General features: G+C 48.1%; 1 protein-coding gene across 2 annotated transcripts in view; it reads left to right on the top strand.

Annotated features, from left to right (window-relative positions):
• Positions 1 to 23,831, top strand: part of SPG7 (SPG7 matrix AAA peptidase subunit, paraplegin) — a 40,532-nt gene that overhangs the window by 5,851 nt on the left and 10,850 nt on the right. For both annotated transcript variants that reach the window (XM_026005000.2, XM_026005001.2), the window contains exons 4-10: positions 8,581 to 8,822; positions 10,941 to 11,080; positions 12,477 to 12,579; positions 14,017 to 14,142; positions 14,894 to 15,056; positions 15,393 to 15,566; positions 23,471 to 23,595. In XM_026005000.2, the coding sequence (XP_025860785.1) occupies positions 8,581 to 8,822; positions 10,941 to 11,080; positions 12,477 to 12,579; positions 14,017 to 14,142; positions 14,894 to 15,056; positions 15,393 to 15,566; positions 23,471 to 23,595 (1,073 nt within the window). The remainder of the gene's footprint in view (positions 1 to 8,580; positions 8,823 to 10,940; positions 11,081 to 12,476; positions 12,580 to 14,016; positions 14,143 to 14,893; positions 15,057 to 15,392; positions 15,567 to 23,470; positions 23,596 to 23,831) is intronic.

Here is a 23,831-nt window from a genome sequence, read left to right as displayed (position 1 = left end):
GAGTCTTGGGACACCTGAGTGGCTCAGTGGTTGAGCATCTCCCTTTGGCTCAGGGCTTGATCCTGGAGTCTCAGGATTGACTCCCAGGGCTCCTTGCACGGAGCCTGCTTCTCCTGTCTCTGCCTCTTTCTGTGTCTCTCATGAATAAATAAATAAAAATCTTAAAAAAAAAAATCTTGAGTCTCGTCTGCTACAGAATTAGGACTCTGATCACGCAAAGGGATGATGGGGGAAAAAGGTCAGTTTCAACCAAATTGACCCTAAAGTAAAAGCTGGCTGCTTGGAGCTAATGACAATGGAAACTACCAACTACAGCAATGTCCGTAGTGTGCTCAGCACTGCACTAAGTGATTTTTTATTTTTATTTTTTTATTATTTTTTAATTTTTTTTAAAATTTATGATAGTCACACAGAGAGAGAGAGAGAGGCAGAGACATAGGCAGAGGGAGAGGCAGGCTCCATGCATCGGGAGCCCGACATGGGATTCGATCCTGGGTCTCCAGGATCGCGCCCTGGGCCAAAGGCAGGCGCCAAACTGCTGTGCCACCCAGGGATCCCCTGTACTAAGTGATTAATACATCTTTTCAATTAATTCTCTCCCCATGATTGCCCTGGTATTGTCCCCTTTTTATACACGAGGATATCAGATGCCTGTCCTGTGCAGAGTCTCCAGAAGGACACACAGGTAGAGAAATGGTTGTCTTGTCAAGGAACTCCCTCATACTTAGGTGCTGATTTTGTTTTGCTTTACTTATTTTATTTTTATTATTATTATTTTTAAAGTAATCACTATGCCCAAAGGGGGGCTCAAACTCATGACCCTGAGTTGCACATTCCACCGCCTAAGCCAGCCAGGTGCCCCCACAATTTCCAGCTCTTTAGGAACAGATCTTAGCTCCTGGAAACCTGTGGCCATTGTTTGGGTTCAGTTTAGACATTCCTGATTTCAGGCTTCACAGGGCATCCCTTTTGGCAGTCACTCGTATCTTGCCAAGAGAGCTCCTGGGGAGCTTGGCTCTTCCTCAGAAGGCTTCTGAGTTCAAAGGTTTTCAGGGGTGGAGGATGAGGGTTTGGCACATCAAAAAATTTATAGGATTTTGGGATCCTTGGGTGGCGCAGCGGTTTAGCGCCTGCCTTTGGCCCAGGGCGTGATCCTGGAGACCCGGGATCGAATCCCACGTCGGGCTCCCGGTGCATGGAGCCTGCTTCTCCCTCTGCCTGTGTCTCTGCCCCTCTCTCTCTCTCTCTCTCTCTCTCTCTCTCTCTCTCTCTCTCTCTGACTATCACAAATAAATAAGGGATCCCTGGGTGGTGCAGCGGTTTGGCGCCTGCCTTTGGCCCAGGGCGCGATCCTGGAGACCTGGGATCGAATCCCACGTCGGGCTCCCAGTGCATGGAGCCTGCTTCTCCCTCTGCCTGTGTCTCTGCCTGTCTCTCTCTCTCTCTGTGTGACTATCATAAATAAAAAAATAAAAAATAAAAACATTTAAAAATAAATAAATAAATAAATAATTTAAAAAAATTTATAGGATTTTGAAAAACAAATGCCAGTGAAGATGATAGTGGTAGATATTAAATTTTTTTCTCCCCTGTGGCACCTGGGTGGCTCATGGGTTGAGCGTGTGCCTTTGGCTCAGGGTGTAATCATGGGGTCCTGAGATTGAGTCCCACATCGGGCTCGCTGCAGGGAACTTGCTTCTTTCCTTGCCTATGTCTCTGCCTCTCTCAGTGTCTCTCATGAATAAATAAATTAAATCTTAAGAAAATTTTTTGTTTTAAATTTTTTTCTCCCCCCAAATTAATGTGTTGGTCTGGTAATAGGTAAGTAGTTTAATGGAACAAAATAGAAAATCCAGAAGCAGAGTGTGGTTCATCTTAGAATTCATATGTCACTATAGTGGCATTTCACGCAGTAGCAGAAAAGAGGATTGTGTATGAAATGGTTTGGAATAGTTGCTGTTATTTGGGGAGAGACTACATCACATGTACCAAAATAAATTCTGGATAGATTAAATCATTAAATCTAAAAAGCAGAACTATAAAAGAATTATGGAAAAACTTGGAGGAATATTTTGTATCTCAAAATGGGAAAGGCCTTCCTAAGTGAAAGAAAGAATGATGAAGGGTTTTGTGAAGGAAGAGGCAGTGGGTGGAGGGAGGGCTTGCAGCCTGCCTTGCATGTGCGACCCAGTTACTCAGGCACGTGCTTGGTTCCGCTGATAATTCTGATTTCTGAAGGAATGACTGGCTGCTTGGCACACCATAGATGCTGGACTGTGTGTTTACCAAGTGTGCTCCCTGTCACAGCACCATCAGCCAGTAATGTGCAAGGGATAGTAGCAGCAAAAGTCAATGTCAATCCTTCCCTTGCTCCATCTAGCAGTTGCACACATTTAGTGTGTCTGTGTCTCCTCTGCCTTCTTTTTGTGATTTGTCTATTTATTAGTTTTGCCTGGAAGGTCCTATAACCTGACTGCATACAGGAGGCACAGCTCAGTGTCTTATCCTCAGACCTGCTGATAGTTTGTTTTTTTTTTTTTTTTAAGATTTTTATTTATTTACTTGAGAGAGAGCAAGCATGAGTGGGGGAGGTGAGGAGAGGAGAGGGAGAAGCAGAAGCAGAAGCAGACTCCTCACTGAGCAGGGAGCCCAACATGGGGCTCCATCCCAGGACCCTGGGATCATGACTTGAGCAGAAGGCAGGCACTTCACCAACTGAGCCACCCACGTGCCCCTGCTGACACTCTTGAATGAAAAGAGCCAATCCTGAAAGGTTGTTTACGATATGGTTCCCATTTATAGAACATTCTCCAGGGACAGTTGCAGAGGTGGCAAGCAGATTATGTTGGCAGGGCCTAGGCTCTGGGCAGCCCTTGTGGGATGGAACGCCTGTATATCTTCACTGGCAGTGGATATCTGGTAAAAGTACACAGGATAGGGCACCTGGCTGGCTCAGTCTGTGGAGCAGGCAAGTCTTGATCTCGGGATTGTGAGTTCAAGCCCCATGTTGGGGGTCAGAGGTTACTTACAAAAAAGAAATATTTTACCCTACTCTCTTTTTAAAAAGTGCACAAAACTAACACACACATAAGAGCACGTGTCAGCCGGAGTGGTCTGCATAGGGCCAGGAGCTGTGTCACTGTCCGGTTTGTAAAAAGTTACTGCTGGGGGCTCTCTGGGTGGCTCAGCGGTTTGGCACCTGCCTTTGGCCCAGGGTGTGATCCTGGAGTCCTGGGATCGAGTCCCACATCGGGCTCCCGGCATGGAGCCTGCTTCTCCCTCTGCCTGTGTCTCTGCCTCTCCTCTCTCTCTCTCTTTCTCTCTCTCTCTCTCTCTCTCTCTCTATCTCTCTCTCTTTCTCTCCTTCTCTATGTCTATCATGAATAAATAAATAAAATCTTAAAAAAAAAAGTTACTGCTGGAAGCAATCGGTCAAAGGATAGTTTTTTATTACTGTTTATGAATATGCATAAAATCTACAGTATCGCGAAATAAAAAGTTTAGCTGAAAAAGCAGTTGCTGGAATTTCCAGACAACTTTTATGTTAGTGCCTCATGTCCCTGAGAATTGAGAACACCCTGAGTATGCTGTGGAGTTGCCTCTCCATCTGGGTCAGGACCAGCACCATATGACTGTTGGATAGAACTGGATTGTCATCGTGATCCTTAGAAGCTTCTCACTGCAGTGCATATGTTCAGGGTTAGTGGGAATAAGTTCTTCTAGAAGGATTTCTGGACTGAAAGCCTGGGGCAGCTCTGGTAGCTGTCTCCCTGGAACTCAGGTGTGTTGGTTACTGACCTGTCTACGGGTGGGTGATGCAAGGAGCCCTAGTAGTGATAGATGCCATCCCCCTAAGAGAGATTTTTGGCACCAGAGTTTCTGGGAGTTCTGTCCAGTGGGTGGGCAGTCGGGTGGCCAGGAGGCAGCAGTGTTTCCTGGGCTTAGTTCTTGGCTCTCTCCAAGCCTGTTCTTTGTGTCAGGTGCCAAAGTAGATGTGCACCACAGGGAGCAAAGCACCTGAGGGCTGTCTTCACAGATGCTGTTGGATGCAGTGCAGCCCCAGAGGGGCAGTGGAGGAAGGGGGTCTTCCAGGGACAGGAGAGGTCTTCTACATCTAGAGTGATGAAAGACCATTTTCTGGTTAGAATCTGAGGGTCAGATTTTGTTTTATCTCAGACCTCAAACATCTTACTTTCATGTAGCCAATCCTCTGTCTCATACCTGCATCTTCCTTTACCGGTCCTCTTTTGTCTTTCTCAGACTGGCCCTCATAATTTCATTCCTGACCAACGCCACAGATGTGTGGGGTTTTTGTCTGCTTGTTTAAAAAAAAAATTTTTTTTTAAGATTTGTTTTTCAGTAACCTCTACACCCAGTGTGAGGCTCAAATCCATGAGCCTGAGATGAAGAGTTGCAGGTTCCACTGACTGAACCCGCCTGGTGTGTTTTTACATTGGATTTCCTTGGGCTGAAGTTTCAGAAGTACAGTTAGTGAGTTAAGGGAACAGTGTTTTCTGTGGCTCCTGACACACTCAGCCAAATAGCTTTCAGGAGGGCTTATTCATTCATACCCCTTGACAGCGTGTGCAGGGCCAGTTCTCTGCATCTTGTGGGCCTGGGTTAGCGCAAATGGACAAAGCACGTGACCAGATGTCTGCTGCTGGTACAGCCCTCTCTGTGAGGTCCTATCTGGAGGGGGGCGTGCCGCTCCATCTCCGTGGTACCCAGGGTGATTTGGGCTCAGAAGCCAGAATATGAGTTATATTGAAACATGCAAACAGTTATAACCTGACCTCAGTGAACTGTCCTGGAGCTTCAGAGTAGGTTCCACTCTGGGTTGGGACCTCCCTGCTCCTTAGCCTGGAGAGCCCTCTAATAATGAGGTATGCAGCCTCCGGGCCTGGTCAGGCAGACCCTTTCCCCCGAAACAGGACGACAGGGCCAGTTCCATGTGTGTCAGAACATCTGGCTGGTGGGTTTTTTTTTTTTTTTTTAAGATTTTCTTTGTTTATTCACAAGAGACAGAGAGAGAGGCAGAGACATAGGCAGAGGGAGGAGAGGCAGGTTCCATGCAGGGAGCTCGATGTGGGACTCAATCCCGGAACTCTGGGATCACCCAGAGCTGAAAGGCTGTCGCTCAGTTACTGAGCCACCCAGGCATCCCTGTCTGGCTGGTTTTTATTTGAAAAGGGTTGGATTTATTTTTTAAAGGTTTTATTTATTTGAGAGAGAAAGAGAGAGGAGAGAGAGAGAGAGAGCTCGATCCCAGGACCCTGGGATCATGATCTGAGCCAAAGGCAGATGCTTAACCTACTGAGCCACCCAGGTCCCCCAAAAAGGGTTGGATTTTTGTGAAGAAAGAAGAGGTGTTTATTGTAACCTAAATCCAAGCTGTTGTTTTATTTCGAAATTCTTACAAAAAAGTGTATCTATTATTTAAAACCAAGCCAGGGACGCCTGGGTGGCTCAGTGGTTGAGCGTCTGCCTTCAGCTCAGGGCGTGATCCTGGAGACCTGGAATCGAGTCCCACGTCGGGCTCCCTGCATGGAGCCTGCTTCTCTCTATGCCTATGTCTCTGCCTCTCTCTCTGTCTTTCATGAATAAATAAATAAAATATATTTTTTTAAAGATTTTATTTATTCATGAGAGACAGAGAGAGAGAGCGGGGGGGGTGGGGGGGGGTGGGCAGAGACACAGGCAGAGGGAGAAACAGGTTCCATGCATGGAGCCTGATGTGGGACTCAATCCTGGGACTCCAGGATCACTCCCTGAGCTGAAGGCAGACGCTTAACTGCTGAGCCACCGAGGCGTCCCAAATAAATAAAATCTTTTTTTAAATATTTTTTAAAGATTTTTATTTATTTGTTTATTCATAGAGTCAGAGAGAGAGAGAGGCAGAGACGCAGGCATCATATAGAGAGCCTGATGTGGGACTCGATCCAGGGTCTCCAGGATCACGCCCTGGGTTGCAGGCGGCGCTAAACCGCTGCGCCACCGGGGCTGCCCCAATTTTTTTTTTTTAATTTTTTTAAGACCAAATAAATAAAATCTTAAAAAAAAAATCATTCCATATCTGGGGTTCCTGGCTCGGTGGAACATGTGACTCTTGATCTCAGGTTTGTGGCTTTGAGCCCCACATTGGGTATAGAGATTACTTGAAAAAATAGATGAAATGTTTTTTAAATAAATGAAACCAAGCCATATCTTTTAAAAATCATAGATCTGGTTCACATTCTGCAAACAGATGTGTGTGAGTTGTAGAATTGCTGCAAGCCCTTTTCCGTATGGGTGTGATGCTGTGGCAGGCAGAGCAGTGAGGAAACTCATTGTTGCCACATGGCCTGCCAGTGGTTTGTGGACTGCAGCCACTGGCCAGGAGCTTGGGGATGTGCACACAATTTCAGGGTCTCAGATCCTGTCTATCATGCAGAGTTTCTGACAGAGAAACTTTCATCCTGCTGATCCAGTGTCACGTGGCTTGCCAAGTTTGATGACTGTCAACTTTGTTAATTAGAACACAAGACTGAGGGTTAAATAGACTAATAGAAAATTAAATGGTTTCTAAATAATTACCTACTCACTTGAGAACATAAATTTGCTTTCCAAGACAAATGGTACCTTCATTTTGTTGCTTGTTGTTACTATGCGCTATAAATATTAAATTTGCTCTTATAGTCCGGTACCATATCATGTAACACGTGAAATGTGCTTTCACGTTTTCAGAATGATTGCTGACACAAGTTTCTCTGTAAGATTCATTTTGCATTTTTAAGCTGATTTATTTATTTATTTATTTATTTATTTATTTATTTATTTATTTATTTTAATTTTATTTATTTATGATAGTCACAGAGAGAGAGAGAGAGGCAGAGACATAGGCAGAGGGAGAAGCAGGCTCCACGCCCCGGGAGCCCGACGTGGGAATCGATCCCGGGTCTCCAGGATCGCACCCTGGGCCAAAGGCAGGCGCTAAACCCCTGCGCCACCCAGGGATCCCTTTTAAGCTGATTTAAAATGCTTTTTAGTTCCTCTAAACTGATAGAGAGGAAGCCAGTGTGTTTGTGGATGGTACACCTGTAGGTAGGGCTGAGGGAAGTGGGTGGATACTGAATTCCAGCTGTGATCTTGTCCTTGGAGAAGTGATCACACGTATAGCTTGAGCTGAGCCCCATGTCTGTGTGGGGCCCTCCTGCTCCTGTAACCAGGTCTCTGCTCTTCCCTGAGTGGATGCTTCTGTCTGTGCAGGCAGGAGACGTAAATGGTAGAAGCTTTCATTGTTAAGATATGGCAGGGCTGTCTTGGGCAGGACTGGTGAGGGACTGCACATAATGACAGATCTGATGAAGTCTGGATGGAGTGTTGGGAGGATGGCCCTGACAGTAGTCCAGGCCTCTTGGTGTGTCACTGCAGGTACCTGGTGCTTCTAAGGATTGGGCTGGGCAGGTCAGTGAGGTGATAGGGCACATCATGTAAATGAGATGCAGAGAACACCCTCTATCCTCAGCAGGGCAGGGGCTTATCTGGCTGGTTTGGGAGGAAGACTGTGGCCCAACCTTTGGTGGCTGTAAGCAGGACCCTCCCCGTCTGTGCTCTGGCCCTTAGGGAGGTGACTCCGGTGGTCCTCAATGTCCCCCCAGTCCTCCCAGTGGTGGCCATGCTGATTGCTGCTTCTCCCGGTTTCTTATGCCCGGTGCTACTCGCCTGTAATGTCAGCCTCCATGCGCTACTACCTCCCTGGGTGTCTGTCCCTAAGGTCAGGGGCTGAGTTTCCTGTCTGTCTGCCCCCCTCCCCAAGAACTGGGCATGATGCAGTCTGTACCCTAAGAAGGGCATGAATAACTGAATAATGTGATGGGGGGGTGGGATTTAGCTAATGGTTTGGATAAACACTTGGTCTTTGGGAACATTCTTGAATTAAGTGGTCCCCACCATAGGTCCACAGACTAAACTTTTTATTTTTTTATTATTATTATTTTTTTTTAGGCTAAACTTTTTATTTTTATTTTTTTTAAACTTTTTATTTTATTTTATTTTATTTTTATGATAGGCACACAGTGAGAGAGAGAGAGAGAGAGGTAGAGACACAGGCAGAGGGAGAAGCAGGCTCCATGCACCGGGAGCCCGACGTGGGATTCGATCCCGGGTCTCCAGGATCGCGCCCTGGGCCAAAGGCAGGCGTAAACCACTGCGCCACCCAGGGATCCCTAGGCTAAACTTTTTAAATGTACTATTTTCAGATGTTTCCTGACAATGAACAGGTTCAGGATAGGTGGCTGTTGGGCAGGGGACAGCAGACTGTGGTAAAATGTGTTTCATTGTTATTAATAACTTGCATGTGTGCCACACACATCCTTCATGATCCTGTCAGGTCAGGGGGTCCAGTGTGCCTGTGGTGGGGGGCGTACTGTGGAGATAGGAAGCTTTTGATTCTGAGTAGACGGGACCTCAGGCAATGGTGTGTGGCTCGAATCACCTGTTGGAAGTTGGCCAGCAGGCTTGGTTGGCCTTCTTGTGGCTGGGCTGTCCTGATGCCCTGCCTGCAGCCTGTGTCTGATGCTCCCCCGGTTGCCCTGCTTGCAGAGGAGAGGAGACGCAAGGAGAGAGAGGACCAGATGTACCGCGAGCGGCTGCGCACTTTGTTTGTCATCGCTGTGGTCATGAGCCTGCTGAATGCCCTCAGCACCAGTGGAGGCAACATTTCCTGGAATGATTTTGTCCACGAGATGCTGGCCAAGGGTGAGGTACAGCGCGTGCAGGTGGTGCCGGAGAGCGACGTGGTGGAAGTGTATCTGCACCCTGGAGCTGTGGTGTTCGGGCGACCTGTGAGTCAGGGCAGAGCTCCTTTTTATTCTGTCCCCACTGCCCTGAGACAAGCTGGAATTGGAGGGGGGATCTTGGGGGCCTGCAGCTGTGGCCCTGAGGACACCTGGGTCTGGTGCTGGCTGTAGATGAGCACCCAGTGCAGCTTTGGGAGCTGCTGGGGAGTGTCCAGGAGATTCTCTGGGGCACGGTGAGGGTGGCTAAGAGGTGGGGTCAGAGGCCTGTCCCTCAAGAGGAGAGAAGAGCAAGTTAGCAGGACCCCTTCACCTCCCCACCTCAGGTCCCCCGGGAGGCTCCCGCATGCTCACCAGAGGAGGGGTCAGGAAGGTGGGATTTGGTCCCAGGGAGAGGGCTGGGCATCAGGGGTAGGGGCACTGGGCCCCAGAAGCTGACTAAAAACCCTGCTGTGGGATTTTTAAACTGTCCTCCTTACCCTGTAACCACACTACTGGGAGGCCCAGGAAAGATAGTGATGCAAGAATATCTTTTGAAGCATTTTTCCTGATCCTGTTCCCTAGTCATCTCTATAGTGACATTAAGAACTGTTTTATTAGTATTTTATTTTATTATTTTTTTAAGTAGGCTCCACCAGTGTGGAGGCCAGTGTGGTACTTGAACTTATGACCGTGAAATCAAGAGTGGGATGCTTAATCCACTGAGCCACCCAGGCACCCTTATTAGTATTTTTAATCCAGGGTCCCATCAAGGACCATGAATTGTATTTAGTTGTCACGTTTCTGTAGTCTCCTTTTTTAAATGATGGGAGACAGGTGTCCAATGTGGACTTACTCCGCTCTGGTGGAGCACAGGTGTACTCTTGGGCGTAGTGCTCTGTCCCTTACAACAGCATCAGGGTTGCCTCAGAGCATGCCCTTTTAATACCCCAGCTCCTGCTTGGGTTCTGGATAGGGCTGAGTGCCAAGCACCTTGTTTGCAGCTGGTTGTCAGTTTACAAGAGCTTGTAACTTAGTTGGGGATGACAGGCTTCTCCCGGCCCTGTGTACTAGGTGACCTGGGTGACCTTGCAGAAGCAAGTGGATGGTCCAGGCCCCGACAAAGAAGACATGGGAGTTGACTTGGCTTCTGGAATCAGACATTTTGCTCTTAGCACCTGGCATAAAAAGAAGATCATTGCTAGTTTTTTCTGTTCTATTTACATGGCCAGGCAGGTGTTTGAGTGACAGAGGCATGTATAAAGTCCAGATCAGGCGTTTAGAGGTCTATTAGGTTATTTAAGCAACTGAGGCCACCAGGTGTTCCCATGCAGACTACGATCAGTGTGTTTTGGCTGGTGGGTACCCCCATCTGCTTCTCCCATCTGGCCTGTGACCCTGTGACATGCAGCCTGGCCAGCCACTTATTCCACAAGGAATCTTCTGAGGCTCTTAAGAGCAAGGGGAGTATCTGGTTGCTCCATGTAGATTGCACAGTGTATTTAGAAGCTGAGTATGGGACAGCTTACTTCTAAGAAGCATTTGGACCAGGTCCTTAGGAGAATGATACAGGACTGGTATGATGCTGTCCAGGCCAATGGAGATCATCAGAATGGCCCCTTGCTGGGTGACTCAGGTCAGCTCACAGAAAAGGGATTGGGGGACCCAGTGTGGATATCTGGCTTGCTGTGGAGCCTCCTCTCATGAAGCCTGTACCCCTGGAGGAGGCAGTGATATCATTTCAAGATACTTTACCTGCTCACTCTCCCTGAGCCCTTTCTCTACCCGAGAAAGGTTTACTGAGAAAGAGAGAAATCCACCACTGAATTTTTAGATTTAGCCAATGGTCAAGCAGCAAACCTGTGTTTCTTGTCTTGGTGGGTTGCCTACAACCCAGCAAGTACCTCATGTCTGTCATGTGTTTCTGTGCTCTGCATGCACAGCTGAGGCTGGGTGATGAGTTTAAAGCATAAGGCCCACCCTCCATTTTCTTAAAATGCACCTGTTAGTGAAAGTAGAGCCAGCACATGTGTTGAGAATTTGTTGTCATTGTGATCTGGAAAAGGATTCTGAATGGCAGATAGAGGTTGCTGCCTCTGGAGCCCTGCAGGGTGTGAATGCTGTGTCTAAAGGCTGTCCTCAGCTGACCTGTTTGTCACCTGCACTGCCTCTGCTCTCTGCCCCCAGCGGCTGGCCTTGATGTACCGGATGCAGGTGGCAAACATCGACAGGTTTGAGGAGAAGCTCCGAGCTGCTGAAGACATGCTAAATATTGAAGGCAAGGACAGGATTCCAGTTTCCTATAAGCGGACAGGATTCTTTGGAAAGTATGTTGGTCATTGTTTTGGCTCTTGAACTAAACCAGGCTTGTCTTTGTAATGTGATAACAAACCACAAACATCTCACACTGGCTTGGCCTACAGTAAAACAGCCCTCGTGTGGGGAGTGTAAGTGTGTGAGCCAGTGACCACACGTGGTGGGGGAGGGGGCGTCCGTGGGCCTGGTTGGTGAGTCTTTCACTTTGTTTAGTTGTCTCTGGCAGTTCTTAATTCAGCACATTGTGGGGCTGCCATCTTGTACAAACGGGGAAACAGAAAGGGGAGAAGCAGGGACGTCCAATAGAAATTCTTGCTTCTGGGCAGCCCCGGTGGCTCAGCGGTTTAGCGCCACCTTGAGCTCAGGGCGTGATCCTGGAGACCCGGGATCGTGTCCTGCATAGGGTTCCCAGCATGGAGCCTGCTTCTCCCTCTGCCTGTGTCTCTGCCCTGCCCCCCTCATGAATAAATAAATATATAAAAAAAAAAAAGGAAAAGAAATTCTTGCTTCTGTGTGGCAGATGGAAATGGGGACCCGGTTAGGCCCCTGGGACCTGCCAGTCTCCCTTAGCGGAGCACAGTAATTCACAGAGTCCCAGGGGTATTTAACAGCATGCTGGGGCCAACTGGCTGGAACTCATGGGCAGAGGTTCACTGTTGACTCATGGAGATATGCCCACACTCAGAAAATGTGGGATGCCAGTGACTGGCAGGCACTCCTGAAAAATGACAGGTCTCTCCTGAAGGTACAGGGCTCCAGGGCTGGTGTACTGTAGGGAATGGCAGGAGGTATGGCTGGTGCCCTAGGGTTTACTTTTTTTACTGCTCTGCTTATTTTGCCTTACAAACCAAAACTGGTGGCCTGCTTTATAATGATAATAATAATTATTATTTAATTCATGTATTTGAGAGAAAGAGACTGAGAGAGCGTGCTTACATGAGCAGGGGGTGGGGAGGGGCAGAGGCAGAGGCAGAGGGAGAAGCAGGCTCCCTGCTGAGCATATAGACAGACATGGGACTCGATCCCAGGACCCCAGCGTCATGACCTGAGCTGAAGGCAGATGCTTCACCAACTGAGCCATCCAGGAGTCCCTGATGGCCTACTTTTGAAAACAAAATATATCAGACATGAAAATCTGTTCTTGTTGGGCATTATTAAAAGGCTCTAGGTGACAGGGTCAGTGTGTGGGCTCCACCATGGTGAGCTGCTGTCTCTGGCCTTTACATGCTCCATGTGACAATATGGAAAAAGGATACAAAGAAGAATTGGATAAGGATACCCATTTCACAACCAGTTCTGCATACTTCTCAGAGTGGGAGTTGCTTTTCTCCTCTTTGAAGCATTGGTAACCCCTGACTTTGTGAGTCGCATCTATGAGCTGCCATGACTGCCTCTCTCTCCCGCTAGTGCCCTCTACGCCCTGGGGATGACTGCAGTGGGCCTGGCCATCCTGTGGTATGTGTTCCGTCTCGCTGGAATGACGGGAAGGGAAGGAGGACTCAGTGCTTTTGTAAGTTATGAAAATCCTGTCTCACCGAACCTGTGGTTTTAAGGTTTGTGCTTGTGCTTGCTGAATACACCTCACATATACCACAGAGTTAAGTGTACAGTGAAAATTATCTTGTCACGATGGCCAGCCTGGAGCTGTGGCCTGGGCAGCTAGGCTGCTTGGCTAACTGGGGGATGTACCTGAGGCCTCTCTCTCCCTGACTCCTGGGACAGCAGAGCCAAGCAAGTGTATAGGCCAGTTTATTCTGCAGTTTTTCAAGAGCTGAGCATGACTTATTTTTTGGTTTCTCCTAGCTAAGACACAGAAATTTTTAAAGGTTGTCTTTATGTTTTATTTTATTTAAAGATTTTATTATTTTTTTTAAGTAATATTTACACCCATGCGAGGCTTGAACTCAAAACCCAAGCATCGCATGCTCTACTGAATGAGCCAGCCAGGCACCCCAAACCTTAATATACTTTAAAAGCATTCTCCTGGGGCTTCTGGCTGGCTCAGTCAAAAGAACATGTGATGCTTGATCTTGGGGTCTTGAGTTCAGAACTCAAGTTGAAGGTACAGATTACTTAGAAAAAAAATTCTCCTATTGTGGCTTTTGTTGTCACATGAACTTTCCCTCCATGGCGTGTGGGATATGGCCAGTTAGCCCATCAACAGAGGTGCCAGGGAGGGACCTGAAACCTAGTTGGAGCAAGTCTGCAGAGGGCACCTCCTGGTCACCTCCCTGGGAACCGAGACAGGTTTCTACTGAGACCAGGAGGGTTTTCCTGTCTGTAGCTAAAGACTCACACCCTTTTAATGGTGTCTCATTGTGGGACTGTGTTGTATTTTAACTCAGCCAGTTTCACCAGTCTTGTCTATTTGGGGCTATTTATTTTTATTGTTGTATTTAAATAGTACTGTGATAAATCCAGTGCACAAGTGTCCTTTGGGTGCCCGACCATCGCCTGGTGTGCTTCCTGAGGCAGAGTTCAGCTCAAGTTTGCTCCCCTCACTGAGCGCTTTATCTTGCCTGATGGCTCTCCAGAAATTTACCATCTAACATTTCTACCAAACCTTTCCAGAGCTCAGTGTTATTACATTACTTTTATAATCAGAGTTCCACAGTACTGGGAAAAGTCATATAGAAAAATATAGTTCATGTGCAAGAGGCGTTAAATTACATTGTTTGTATAGGGGGTGGTTTATGTGGGGTTTTTTTAAAGCCAAATTGCTAGATGCTAGATAATTTTCTGTTAATGATGCACAGTAAACATTTCCCCTTGTAAGCCTGAAAGGTGATGTTAAGTCCCTGTCTGAATAAGGGGAGGAGCTGTGGGAGATGAGAGCCTGGGCCAAGGGAAGGCGGGGCCCTAGGGATACAGGCCCAGCCCCAGGGTGCTTTTTTTCCCCTTTGTGCTAGGAGTGCACAGCACCCTGCCCTTTGTTCTTTCTGCCCAGAATCAGCTTAAAATGGCTCGTTTCACAATTGTGGACGGCAAGATGGGGAAAGGAGTCAGCTTCAAAGATGTAGCAGGAATGCATGAAGCCAAACTAGAAGTCAAAGAGTTCGTGGATTATCTGAAGGTAGGTGCATGTTCCAAGCAGGAGGCAGACATGAGCTCCATTCTTTTTTTTTTTTTTTTTTAAGATTTTTTATTTATTTGTTCATAGAGACACACACACACACACAGAGAGAGAGAGGCAGAGACACAGGCAGAGGGAGAAGCAGGCACCATGCAGAGAGCCTGACGTGGGACTCAATCCAGGGTCTTCAGGATCACGCCCTAGCCTGCAGGCGGCGCTAAACCACTGCACCACAGGGGCTGCCCATGAGCTCCATTCTTTTTTTTTTTTTTTTAATTTTTATTTATTTATGATAGTCACAGAGAGAGAAAGAGAGAGAGGCAGAGACATAGGCAGAGGGAAAAGCAGGCTCCATGCACTGGGAGCCCGATGTGGGATTCGATCCCAGGTCTCCAGGATCACGCCCTGGGCCAAAGGCAGGCACCAAACCGCTGCGCCACCCAGGGATCCCCATGAGCTCCATTCTTGAGGGAAGCATTACACTAGTCAGGCAATGTGTGATGGTGCTTGCTAAGCCAGCAGTGCAGGCTGAGTGTGCAGCTAAACCAGTAGAAGGGCCAAGAGCCCATCACTGACTGCACCATGAGCCATCTGGGACACCTGGTCACTGCCGTAGCTCCCTGCTTTTCTCAGAACCACACAAACCATAGCTGATTAATGACAATACATGAGCTGATCTCCATGTGAGTCCTGTTTTAAAAATTCTCTCTGAAACACCTGTGACTTGTGTCATTATCTGCTGCTTTTCCAGAGCCCAGAGCGATTTCTTCAGCTTGGTGCCAAAGTCCCAAAAGGTGCGCTATTGCTTGGGCCCCCTGGCTGTGGAAAGACACTTCTGGCCAAGGCGGTGGCAACAGAGGCCCAGGTGCCCTTCTTGGCGATGGCGGGCCCAGAGTTTGTGGAGGTCATTGGAGGTTGGTATTGCCTGGGGGGCTGTGGACAGGTTTGCCCAACCATTTGTGCAGGATGGCTCTGTCATCACACACCCTTCCTTGGGAGACCAGATAGATGAAGACATGGGGGACAGAGAAGGATACGTGAAATCTGTGACACATTTATGGAGAGAATTGGGTAGTGATATTCTTTGAAACCACTTCCATGCTTAGCCTGGAGAGTCCAGGGGGGTGAGCATCCACTAGGATGATCCTGTGAGACCTTGTCATCCTCAGTGGGCAGCTCTGGCCTCTGGAATAAGAGTTGGGCTCATCTCCCATTACCTGTCCAACTCCTGGTCCTCTATGTTGCCCTAGGCCTTGGCGCTGCCCGTGTGCGGAGCCTCTTCAAGGAAGCCCGGGCCCGGGCCCCCTGCATTGTATACATTGACGAGATTGATGCTGTGGGCAAGAAGCGCTCTACCACCATGTCTGGCTTCTCCAACACAGAGGAAGAGCAGACACTCAACCAACTTCTGGTGGAAATGGACGGTGAGTGCCCCACACTCCCAGCCTGCTCCTGGGCAGGGGAAGGTTTCTTCTAGATAGACCATGTGACTGGTGTGTATTGTTCTGGAACCTTGCAGTGATGCTCACAGGCATTTCATTTTCCTACAGTCACTGTTTCTCCACCATACCACTGGTCACAGGCACGGGTGCTCTCTGCACTCTCCAGTAGGTAGTAATGAGACCAGGCCAGTTTCAGAGGTGTGTGTTACCTTGCTGCACTCAAGAAACATAGGTTTTAATGCTAAAGAGTCAAGGTAATAGCAAAGAAAGGAAAACCTGGAAGTACAAAGGTCAGGGCAGATCATGACACTGTTCTCAGTCTTAGATACACCCAGGGGATTGTATTGTGTGTGTGTGTGCTGCACAGTGAAGTAAAGGTGACATGGGGCACCTGGCTGCCCTAGTTGGTGGACTCCTGATCTTAGGGTTGTGAGTGACATGGAATGGTTTCTTTTCTTTAAGATTTATTTTAGAACTAGCGAGAGAGAGAGCATGATGGGAGGAGGGGGTGGGATGGGAGCAGAGTGAGAGAGTATCTGCAACAGACTGCACGCTGAGCACAAAGCCCAACCTAGGGCTTGATCTCAGGACCCTGAGATCATGATCTGAGCCGAAACCAAGAGTCAGACACTTAACTCACTGAGCTACCCAGGTGCCCTGAATGGTTTCTCTTTTCACTTACTTTTGTAAGATCTTTTTTTTTTTAATAGTGCATGTTTAATTAATTAATTAATTTTAAAGATTTTATTTACGTATTGTGCACAAGCAGGGATAGAGGGCAGTGGGAGAGGGAGAGAGAATCTCCACTAGACTCCTTACTAAGCATGGAACCCGACACGGGGGTCAGTCTCACAACCCCAAGATCAGGACCTGAGCTGAAACTAAGAGTCAATGCTTAACTGACTCCGCCACCCCTGTATCCCTATTTATTTATTTTTAAAAAGATTTTATCTTTAAGTAATGTTTGCACCCAACATGAGGCTTAAACTCACAACCCTGAGATCAAGAGTCACACACTTCACTGACTGAGCTTACCAGGCACCCCTGTTTTTTATTTGAAAATATACATAACATTTTACCATTTTAACCATTTGTAAATGTTCTCTTTGGTGATATTAAGTACATTCTCATTGTACAGCTGCCGCTACTGTCCATCTCTAGAACCTTCTCATTTTCCCTGACTGGAACTCTGTTCCCGTTAAACATGAACTCCCCAGCCCCTGGCAGCCACACACTCCCCGGGTCTGCGTCTTCTAGGACCCTCATGTGGGTGGACTCTACACATTTGTCCTTCTGTGCCTCACCCAGCATAACGTCCTCTGGGTTCCTCCACACAGCACGTGTTAGGACTTCCTTTTTTTTTTTTAAAGATTTTATTTATTTATTCATGAGAGAGAGTGGCAGGCTCCATGCAAGGAGCCTGATGTGGGACTCAATCCCAGGACTCCAGGATTATACCCTGGGCTGAAGACAGATATTCAACCACTGAGCCACCAGGCATCCTAGGACTTCCTTTTCAGGGCTGAATAATACTCCACTGTGTGGCCAGATCCCTTGTGTCTCTCCATTCCCCGCCAACGGTGCCTTGGCTCTTGGAATGATGCTGCCTTCAACTGTGGGCACACAGATGTCCCCTGAGGGCCCAGGGAGGGCCCAGGGTGTCAGATCCACTTTTAACTTTTCTTCAGTCAGAATTCTATCTCTGTTTTCAGTATTGCAGATGAAGGAGACAATTTTCTTTCAAAGCACTGCTGGTTCTAAGAGAACCACATAGGTGTGTTTGTTTTCCTTTTTGAAGTGCTCCTGCCATTTGGTTCGGTGGGTCTTTTGGCAAGTGTGTGGATGCAGAGTTGGATTGTATGTGAGTAATGATGAACTCTGTTTGAACATCTCATTTTGAAATCATTTCAGACTTAGGAAGGCATTGCAGAAGCAGTCCATATGTCCCTCCATACCTTCCCCTAAGCTTCCAGGAAGGCTGGCTTGCCCAAGACCAGGGTGCAGGTGTCCTTGAGGATTGCCTCTTGTCCCACAGACATGCCTTTTCTGCTCTGAGGTCCAGTGCAGCCTTCCGTCCTATTGAATTGTCTTGTCACTTTGGTGTCCTTCAGGCTGAGAATGTTTCTACATCTTTGTTTTGGGGACTGGGACACTTTTACAGGCCTTTCCCATTAGAGGATGTCCCCACCATGAGGCCAGCACAGGAAGAGTGCATCAGTCCTGCACCTGTCATGGTGTACTTCATGGGCACACCTCATCTCTGGTGCCGGGGTTTGCACTGGAGTGGCTGCAGGCAGCAGGGCGAGGCCTGTCCTCAAACTTTCATGTGCAGATCAGATGCAGTGGTAAATTTTGTAAGCTCTGAAAACTCTACAGATTTATTTTATTTATTTATTTATTTTTTTTTAAAGATTTTATTTATTCATAGAGACTGAGAGAGAGAGGCAGAGACACAGGCAGAGGGAGAAGCAGGCATCATACAGAGAGCCTGACGTGGGACTCGATCCAGGGTCTCCAGGATCACGCCCTGGGCTTGCAGGCGGCGCTAAACCGCTGTGCCACCGGGGCTGCCCAACTCTACAGATTTAAAATCAAAGTGTCTTGTCTAATCAGTCTGCAGAAAAGACTGTTGTAACATTGTAAGGAGAATAGTGTGCCTCTTGAGCTGTCCTGCAGACCTCTTCTGTCCCATCTCTGACCCTGTTGCCTATCACCGTTTGCTTAGGAATTGTTGTGAAGAGCAAGTTTCCAGGGAAGGAAGCTTCCCCAGAACTCCATGTCATTAGAAATGTGAATAGAGTGAAGCCCCGGTTCTGAACACAGCTGTGGAGACCCTCACAAGAGAAGCCTATGGGAGCACCTTCCAGGCCAGATCCCAGGGAGCCACCAACCCCACCCTCCGCTTCTGGGGCAGGCACTGTACTGTACCATAGGTTTAAAGTTATCCTCTAGAGTCTCCTGCTTCTAGGAAACCACATGGCAGTGTGGATTCCTTTAGACGATCTGTTAATGGTGTGCCTTCACTCTTATGGTTTTGGTGATTGCTTCTGGAGTTGGTTCTGGAGTCCTGCAGAGATTTGTAAGCCCCCCACCCCCCCTCCGATTCTGATCACTAAGTCTCATAGCCCATGGGTGCCCAAGCCTGAGGTCCATCCATCCACTGAGACCAGTACAGTGTGTTTGATGAGCTTCTGCTATCAGAAATACCAGATTTTAATGATGGCTTCTGGTTGTCTCTTTAAAAGAATGGCTAGCCTCTGTGATAACTGAGTAGGCTAGGGAGAACAGGCTATTGGAGATCATCAGATGACCAGTTGGCTGTCCAAGCTTGAAGTGTCCTCAAGTTCACATTTGTCCTTTGGCTTCTGCAGATGCCAGTCTGAGCACTAGACATCAGGCATGCTCCTGGACTGGGAGGGCACTGTGGGGGTCACATCTGCCCCAGTTTCTCCAAGCTCTGATTTTCTGACATGTGCAGTGACGTTAGAGTATGTGACCTCACCTGCAACTCTGTGGCCTTCTGCGTGTGATAGCACGTGATCTTGGGTGATATGAAGGAGGTCCCACACCACTCCCACTCTGAACATATAGCTCATGGGAAGTAATGTATCTTCTTATTTTGGTTGTTTGCCCTTGAAGACTGAGACTGTATTTTTGGGCAAACTTGAGACCAGGAAGCATTTACTAATTGGCATCTTCCTCTGAGCCAGACTGCTCCACACTGCCGTGAATGGGGGTGCTTCCGGCCCATCACTAGCTAGGGCCCCAGAACTTCTGACTGAAGGCCCTTGTTGGGCTGGGCCAGCAGTGAACAGGTCCCTTTGTGTGCAGACACAGCCGGGCATTCTCAGCCCTTCAGATGTGTCTGAGGAGTCTCTGTTAGTCCTTGTGGAAGGGCACTGCTTGTTCATTGAAGTGCGGAACACGGAGCAGACACTGTGCCAGTTGTGGGAAAAGCTCACCAGGAAGAGAAACCCCCCACTCATGGGTCAGGGAGAGGCTGCGCTAGCAGACAGCCAGGCCGCATGGGATGGGCACCTGTGCAGAGAGTGCTGGGGTTCTCCCAGGCAAGTTATCCATTGACAGTCACCTTTTTCCATTTTCAGCAGCAAAAAGAAGGCTTTGCACCAAGTACCCCTAGAGATGGAAGCCTTCACCTGAGCTTCTGCATTAGTAGGAATTTATGGGGTCGTGAGATCTAGTCTCACGCGGAGTCATTAGAAAGTTCTAGCTGCCATCCACATGGCCTTTTCCATTTTAATCTGTAATCTGTCTTAAGTTAACTTTTGTAGAAAATGTGAGGGTTTAGTCATGGCTCATTTTTTTGCCTGTGGGTGTCTGGTTGCTCTAGCTCCATGTGTTGAAAAGGCTGTTCCTTCCTGCACTGAATTGCTTTTGTGCCTCTGCCAGCGCTTGGCTGGGCATGTCTGAGAGTCCGGGCCCCCTGCTCTGCTGCCCTGGCTGACGAGGCTGCCCCTCTACCACACCACCCCGCCTTCCTCACTCAGCACAGAATCTTAGATGAAGGTGGGGTGGCTCCTTGCACTTTGTTCCTCTCAACTAAAACTGTTGCAGTAATTGTGCTTTCTTTACGTATTCCTTTTTTTTTTTTTAATACTTTATTTTTCTTTGCGTTTTTTTTTTTTTTTTTTAAGATTTTATTTATTTATTCATGAGACACAAAAAGAGTGACAGAGACAGAGGGAGAGGCAGCCTCCTCACAGGGAGCCGGAAGTGGGACTTAATCCCTGGTCTGGGATCATACCCTGAGCTGAAGGCAGACATTCAACTGCTGAACCGCCCAGGCATCCCCCCCCCCTTTTTTTTTTTTTAAATATTTTATTTATTTATTCATTTTCTTTGCATTTTCATGTAATTTTTAGAATAAGCTTGTCCACATCTACCAAAATATCTTGCTGATTTTTTGATAGAAGCACACATACATCACAGGAGAGCTAGAATGAAGAATGGTGGCACCGCGGGATGCTAGTGAGAGCGTGGAGAGGTCGAACCCAGGTCTCCCTGAGAACCTAGATGATTCTGATTTGAATAAAACATCTAGGGAGATGTGAGCAGACACACTGCTAGTGATAGTGTCTCTGGGAGACAAAACCAAACACATCTCCCATCTGACCCAGCCCTAGCAGTCCTGCGTGCTTATCCTGGAGAAATGTTTACACAAAAGGTTTACTTATTTGTGGTAGGTAAAAACTGGAAACAAACCAGAAGTCCTCCAGTTTATGCAGTTTTTTTTTTAAGATTATATTTATTCATGAGAGACAGGCAGAGACACAGGCAGAGGGAGAAGCAGGCTCTCTGAGATGAGCCCAATGCGAGACTTAATCCCAGCACCCCGAGACCACGACCTAAGCCAAAGGTAGACACTCAACCACTGAGCCAATCAGACGTCCCAGTGTGTGCAGTTTTTAAACTTGGGTATGTCCTATTATGGTTACCATCAAAGAGTGGAAAGCAGGGATCCCTGGGTGGCACAGCGGTTTGGCGCCTGCCTTTGACCCAGGGCGCGATCCTGGAGACCCCGGATCGAATCCCACGTCGGGCTCCCGGTGCATGGAGCCTGCTTCTCCCTCTGCCTGTGTCTCTGCCTCTCTCTCTCTCTCTCTGTGACTATCATAAATAAATAAAAAAAATAAATAAAGAGTGGAAAGCAATGAACAACTTACACAGAACTGTTTGGATGGGTCTCGGGATTCGGTGGACCAAAAGGCCAGCCTCAGATGGCTACATGTCATCTGATGCCATTTAGACAAGACCATCAGAGTGAACAGATCCTAGAGATGGAGAACAGACTGTTGGTCTGCTGGCTGCTGTCCTGCAGCCACAGCTTCTACGTTGTCCACATGGTTTCAGTGTATGTGACCGGAAGTCTGCATTTTCTGCATTTACACAGCCTGGGCATGTGGAAGGAGGACACTTGGGAAGTCTGAGCAGGCAGTCTCAGCACATCCCCCATCCAGGGCTCATTAGAGGAGTGAAGCTGCGTCTACCCCAGGACCCTCCTTCCATGCAGCCTCTTGTGTCTGTGTTAGAGTGTGACTTTTCCTAAAACCACACTGCAGGCATATGGAGCACAGCAGCAGAAGCACTGCATCTGCTGGATGTTGCGTGTTTTTGTTTCCAGGTTATTTTAAAAGTAAGGATTATCTGCTATACTCTCTACTTGACACATGAACGGGACTGGACCTGTCATGGTGTCCTGGCTTGTCACATTCCAGCAAGAATACACAAGCACAGGAGAGTTCCTGAGGATCTCCTTGGGAGTGGGGTGTGGCCTGAGTGTCCCAGGGACTGCTGCTTGGTAACTCAGGTGTCAAGTCCCAGGTGAGGTGGGTGCCCCACCCACACCCCCCACCGCTGTATGCGCTCATCCAGGCCCCTCTCTGCCGTCGCAGGGTCCTGGGATGGAGTTGATGGCAGTGCTGGGAGGTGGCAGTCACACTGTCAGCCTAAATCTGTAACACTTCTTTTAAATTTCACTTAAGACTTTACAGGTAGTTTTATTTTATTTTATTTTATTTTATTTTATTTTTAAAGATTTTATTTATTCATGAGAGAGACACATAGAGAGAGGCAGAGACACAAGCAGAGGGAGAAGCAGGCTCCACGCAGGGAACCCGACGTGGGACTCTATCCGGGGTCCCCAGGATCACAACCTAGGCTGAAGGCGGCGCCAAACCGCTGAGCCACCCGGGCTGCCCTACAGGTAGTTTTAAATTGTACTTGTCAACATCAGCTCACTAGGGAATTTTTTTTATTAGCAAAGGATAGATCGCGGCATTTTTCTTTGTTTAATTAAGTGGGCTTCACACCCAACATGGGGCTTTGAACTCAAGACCCTGAGATTGAGCATTGCATGCTCCATCAACCGAGCCAGCCAGGTGACTCAATCCCAGGTCTCCAGGATCAGGCCCTGGACTGAAGGCGGCACTAAACCACTGAGCCACTCGGGCTGCCTTTCCTTTCCTTTCCTTTCCTTTCCTTTCCTTTCCTCTTTCCTCTTTCCTCTTTCCTCTTTCCTTTGTCAGAGACGCAGGCAGAGGGAGAAGGAGGATCCCTGCAGGGAGCCTGATGTGAGACTTGATCCCAGGACCCTGGGATCATGCCCTGAGCTGAAGGCAGATGCTCAATCACCAGGCCACCCAGGTGCCCCTTGTACTTGCTCTTAAATTCCTGTAAGAGGGATCCCTGGGTGGCGCAGCGGTTTGGCGCCTGCCTTTGGCCCAGGGCGCGATCCTGGAGACCCGGGATCGAATCCCACGTCGGGCTCCCGGTGCATGGAGCCTGCTTCTCCCTCTGCCTGTGTCTCTGCCTCTCTCTCTCTCTGTGACTATCATAAATAAATAAAAAAAAAAATTAAAAAAAAAAATAAATAAATAAATTCCTGTAAGATGGGCAGCCTGGGTGGCTCGGCAATTTAGCACCTGCATGGAGTCTACTTCTCCCTCTGCCTATGTCTCTGCCTCTCTTTCTCTCTGTGTCTCTCGTGAATAAATAAAATAAAATCTTAAAAAAAAAAAAATTCCTGTAAAAAACCCAGGGCCACAAACCCAGGCCACATTCTTGCCATATCACTTTTGCCCAGGGCAGTGTATCCCCCAGGCCTGCTGGGCAGTTACCTAGGAGAAATGCAGTCCCCCAGGGTGCTGTGTGGATGACAGTACAAGCCCCCATCTGTGTCACTGCCTCTGGGCTGACAGCCTGGAGAGGACAGGCAAATTCTTGCTCTTGTGGAGAATTTGGTCCTAGGTCAGCCCACAACTCATTCAGAGTGACCTGTCTATCCCTTTCTCATGGATCTCAGTGGGTTCAGTCCCATTTGTGTCCTGAAAGGGGCACTCTACCTGAAAAGCTGTCTGTCCCTCCAGGAATGGGTACCACGGACCATGTCATTGTCCTGGCGTCTACCAACCGAGCCGACATTTTGGACAATGCTCTGCTGAGGCCTGGCCGACTGGATAGACATGTCTTCATTGACCTTCCCACACTGCAGGTCTGTGCTCCTGGGAGATGGTCCTTCTGGCACTTGTCTGGCCATTCTTTCTTTGGCCTACCACTCTTCCTGTGGTTTTGCAGCTTGTTTTGTTCACCCGTATTTTTCTCTTTATCCCTAAGTGTTGGGGCTGAGTTTTATAGCAGAATCCTTGGAGAACCTCAGAATTCTCGCCCTGACCCCCTCGAGTCTATAGATGCTCCATGGGTTTGGAGCATGAGGTATGCTGCTACCAT

The sequence above is a fragment of the Vulpes vulpes genome, chromosome 12, assembly GCF_048418805.1.
Source record: "Vulpes vulpes isolate BD-2025 chromosome 12, VulVul3, whole genome shotgun sequence".
In the NCBI taxonomy this organism is placed as follows: Eukaryota; Metazoa; Chordata; class Mammalia; order Carnivora; family Canidae; genus Vulpes; species Vulpes vulpes.
This window is presented reverse-complemented; position numbering and strand designations above follow the sequence as displayed.